At 33.5% G+C, this 5,269-nt stretch overlaps 1 protein-coding gene across 1 annotated transcript; it reads right to left on the bottom strand.

Moving 5' to 3' along the window:
- Positions 1-336: 336 nt before the first annotated feature.
- On the bottom strand, positions 337-4,810 carry HELRODRAFT_72024 (hypothetical protein; the record flags this gene model as incomplete). Its single annotated transcript, XM_009012961.1, has 9 exons — positions 337-645; positions 1,185-1,275; positions 1,474-1,578; positions 2,111-2,201; positions 2,450-2,587; positions 2,884-2,942; positions 3,231-3,310; positions 3,623-3,728; positions 4,674-4,810. The coding sequence occupies 9 exons, from the start codon at positions 4,808-4,810 to the stop codon at positions 337-339; spliced, it is 1,116 nt and encodes a 371-aa protein (XP_009011209.1).
- Positions 4,811-5,269: the final 459 nt, after the last annotated feature.

The raw sequence follows: 5,269 nt of genomic DNA on the forward strand, positions 1-5,269 counted from the left end.
ATTCCTTAAGATTGAACTTTAATATCAAAAATTACATTTTTTACGCTTCTATCCATCCATCCTTCCATCCACCTATCCATCGAACTATCTATCCATATATTTATCTAATTGGTCATCCATTCATCCACTTATCAATCAATCAATTAATCTATATATTCATTCATCTACCCACGCATCCATTCATCCATTTATCCAATCAGCTAGCAACATAATCATCCATCTATTCATTCATTTTCAGTCCATCAATATATCCATTCCCCTTATCCATCTATATATCCGTCCATTCATCTATCAATATATCCATATACCTATTTGTCCATCCATTCATTTCACAAATCAGACAAACAGAAAGACAAACAAAAATACAAATAATGCGAAATAGGACAGACATACAGAAAACTCGACAGACAGACTGATAAAAAAACAGGCAGGCAGATAAAAAAAACGGACAGACAGATGTATACAAACTAATGTGTCAGCCATGATGCTAAGCTTCTTGGCCAGTGTTTTAAAGTTATCCTTATTCGTGTACTTGATTCTGAATGACTTGATGTTAGGCTTCTTGCTGATGTCTCCCTCCAATTTGTCTGACGTCGTCAATGCAGATGAATAAGCGGTCCTCAACAAACTCTCGGAGAAACTGTCCTTTTAATATGAAGTGGAAGAGTATGAAGTGCTATTAGAGAGAGAGAGACAGAGAAAGACAGAGAGAGAGAGAGAGAGAGAGAGAGAGAGAGAGAGAGAGAGAGAGAGAGAGAAAAAGAGAGAAAGAGAGAAAGAGAGAGAAAAAAGAAAGAGAGATCTTAGAAGTGAATGAAGAGAAAAAAGAAGAATTAGTTAACAGACGAGGTTCATGCTATGTAACAAGTAAAAATTTACTGTTACAATTTTTGAAGTTCAAAATTTCAGTTAGAATGACGACTTCTTTGCGAAGTAAGATTCAATGATTGTTTATAAGAAACTACATACATACGGTAAAAATTACTGAAACAGTACTAATTTAGTGGGAGTAATGAAAAAAGTTTGTGAAAGCATCAATCAAACAACCAATTTCTAAAAAAAATATCGAGAAACTATCAAATTAAATAACGCAAAATAATAATAACGAAAGATTAGTTTGAAATTTTATAAAGTTGAAAAATTGATAAAAGATCAAATTAGGATCAATAGAGGAGTTAACTTACAAACATGAGAGATTTAAGGTCGTAGCGTCTGAAATTAACAAACTTCTCATTTTTCACAATGTGGACTAGATGCGTTTTGTAGTGTAGACCCCTTCAAAGATGTCAAAGGTGTTGTGATGGCGTGAGAATGTGATGATGCGATAGTAGGATGATGCGATGATGTGAAAGCAGGATGATGCAATGACTTAATTGCGTTAATTATAATACTGACTAATCCAACTAAAAAAAGGAACGTAGCAAGGATAAAACAAAGCAGTAACTAAATAAATGAAAAAAAACCCCAGCCTACCTACTGACTCCCTGCTCTCCAAAGTTAAAAACCCTGGAAACCTCAGGTCTCAAGCAGGACCTACCCATCCTAATCTCTGGAGACCGAAGCCAGTCATCCCAGAACCTGGCGGTCAAGCAATATTTCAACGTAATAAGTGGGCGGTAGGTGGGCTGATGAATGAAAGCAGGATGGATAGCTAGACAGACAGACAGACCAAGACCAGATAGATAGATAGACCAGACTAGATAGATAGATAGATAGATATATAGATGTATAGTCAGACATACAGATAGACAGAGAAATAGGTAAAAAGGAGCTGTCGTTTGAAAAAATTTCCACGTAGGTAAAAGGAATGATCAATAAACAAAAGTTTGTAGGTATGTATGTATGTTTGTGTGTGCGTATGCATGAACGTATGAACGTAAGTACAAATAAACGTTAAGAAGCATATTTAAAAGCACTGATAACAAAAATGAAAAATAAAGAAACAGGTGAAAAAGTGAATGAAATATGAACAATTAAGTTGAAAATTGGAATCTAATCGATCAGTAACAACATCTTTGACATCTTCATCATCATTAAATATATCACCAACGACATCTTAAAAATCATCTTCATCAACGTCATCACCAACGTCACCGTCAAAACAACTAACGCCTCAGGCCACTTAGGTTCCAACTCCAGCCACAATGGCTTCAGCATCAACCAGCCAAGGCCAGGAAAAAAGTCAGTTCTTAAGATCAGATCTAGGTCAATTTTATGTATGTGTGGTGGATGATATCACGAAGTTATTATCTGAGTCAAATTCATGAATATATATTGATGAAATTATTAAACTATGTAGATGAAAACAACAATAGTTTGATGAAAAACAACAAATTTGGCACCACCAATCAGCCAACCAACCAGCCAATCAGCCAACCAACCAGCCAATCAGCCAACCAACCAGCCAATCAGCCAACCAACCAACGATGAGGCTAACTAGCCAACCAACCATATCGTTTAACATTCGTAGCAGCTTTGACGCCATTATCATTCCAGGCAGACACGCAGTACAGCGTTGGGTCCTTCTCTAGAAGTGGTTTCGTCGCTATCAGGTACTCAAAAAAATCAGGAGAAATTTCCAAGTCGTCTGCAATGTTTACCATCACCATCGTTATCATCATCTTCACAACATCATCATCATCATCGTCGTCGTCGTCATCATCCTCATCATAATTATTTTCAATCATCTTCACATGACTATCACCATCATTTCCATTTCACCATCGTTCTCATCATATACATCGTCACCATCTTCATGTAATTAACGTCGTAATTTTCACATTATCATCATCATCTTTTTCTTCATCATCTTCATACCGTCCTCATCATCATCATCATTTTCACATCTCCATCACCATCATCATCATCACCATCACCACTGACCTTCAACAATAATACAGGAATTGTAATTGAACTTTATGAAAACTTGATTCAAAGCCCACCTATATATGTCATATTTATTATTATTTATTTATTCAATTATTTATTTATTATTATTATTATGGTTTTTATTATTGTTGTTATTGTTTTTATTTAACAGACATACATGCCAGATACAGACAGACATACAGAAACAGACATACATATCAAAAAATAAATAAATACATACAGATACAATATACATACAACACATAAACTAAAACACATAGACAGACATACAGAAACAGACACACATAGATACAGACATAAACACACCGAAACAAACAGACGACAGACAAAGAGACACCAACTTATAATGTCTAGACAGTCTGAAATAACCCTGAAGTTTTTTCTTTTTGGCTGGCAGGTTGTATTCAGTCTGATTGGGTTGCTATTTGGAGCGTTTGAAAAAAAATTATCATCTATCTCAACCACCACCATTATCTTCGTTATCATTATTATTATTAAAATTAATAATATTGTTGTTACTAATACTATCATCATATTCATCGTATTTATCATCATCATCTTCGTTTATTCATTCATTCATTTGTTCCAAACAAAAGGTTAAAGGTCATTACAATTTTCCTAGCTCAATAACACGCAAGAAACATCGTATACGACCTACATGCTAAACGAAGCATCATCTTGTCAGTTATGAACCCAAGACCTTACCCTAAAGAGAGAATAACGCAAAAAAAACCTTCAAGTAGACAACTCCTTCGTATGATAGAATGATCTTCTTGGTCGGTTCATCATCACAATCTTGAGAAACAATCAGAGGGAAGAGGGTGCTCGATGGTCGGTACCTGATTGGTTGGTTGGTTATCATGATGTAGAATATGATTGGCTGACTGGTTGGCTGGATGATTGACTGGTCGGTTGATTGATAGAAGGGTTGATTGATTGGCCGGTTGGTTGGTTGATTGGCTGGTTGGTTGGTTGGTTGAATGGATAGTTTGAAAAAGATAACAAAAAATAGTTAATATCACACAGAGATAAAAAAAACAACGGTTAAATAATCTGATAAAAACGTTTAGAGAATAATATTTCATCTTCTAATATACATGGATACATAATTAATTAATAATAGAAGAGACAGAGAAAGAGAGAGAAAGAGAGAGACAGAAAAGTCATAAAGTGTTAAATTGTACGACACAGTATGAAAAATATCAGTTGGTATACATTAAAGCAAAAGTCATCAAATCAATATAAAATACACAGATAGAAACATTAACAATCAATCTATTTTAACAAAAATAACAAAACGAAACTGTCTAATTTCAATATATGAACAAAAAACTGTTTAACTCTCCTAACATTAACTCTATCAACTAACCAGAGTAAATAAAAAATTTTAAAAAAATGTAAGAATAAAAATAATAATGGTGGAAAAAAGCTGGAAAACAAAAAGTTAAACAACAGATGGATCATTAAACACAGGATTTTAACTAAAATTCAACAGGCAGTATTTTGTGAAATAAACATGGCAAAATCAGAGATCTGCCCTGGATGGATGCACAAAACCGAATCATAAAAATTTAAAACCTTTTGCATCATTAGCTATAAACTTGAACAAACACTAATTTAATACATTGAGCTGTACATCATATTGTGATGAAGATTTTCACATAACCAAAAATTTCTGTCACAGATAAATATTTGTTGCAAATTTTTAAAATTTTTCTCTAAGTTCATCACATATTTTCTACCCAAGGCAGATCTCCAACTTAGTGGAATGGATGCCACCTAACTTGATGATGGCATCTAGAGACCTCTTGACACCAATCCTGTTGCAAGCTAACACAAGAACTGGAATGGGATACTTGGGATATGGTATGGGATTTCGTCGAATTGGATATGTTGGGAATACTGGGGTAAAAATTTTCATCAATCCAATGTTAAAATGGCATAAAATGTACAAAATATAGTTCATAATATTAATAATAACATATAATTGAAGACATATGAGATGACGCCTAAATTGTTTAATTCTAATTCGAAAATATTTATTAGAGCAAAACAGAATGATAGCATTTTAATTTAGAATTTTTAAAAAGCAGCAGCCTGAATTAATTATTATTAGTGATAAAAAATATGGAATAAATAAAAGACCATCGTTCTCATCGGGATGAATTTCAGCAACGCCAACATCGGATAAGATATATTTGAGTGTCTCGTTGGTTTCAACATTTTCACTTAGAGCTAGTTCTTTTTCATTCTGTCAATTTGTCAAGTAAATAAACAGATTTATATGAGAATTGATGAGGTGAGATTTTCTTTAAACCAAAAAACTGATAAAAATTAAATCCCAAAAAATTTAAAAAATTTTTCTTCTTTAATGTAAATT

Source organism: Helobdella robusta (genome assembly GCF_000326865.2).
Source record: "Helobdella robusta unplaced genomic scaffold HELROscaffold_11, whole genome shotgun sequence".
NCBI lineage: Eukaryota > Metazoa > Annelida > Clitellata > Rhynchobdellida > Glossiphoniidae > Helobdella > Helobdella robusta.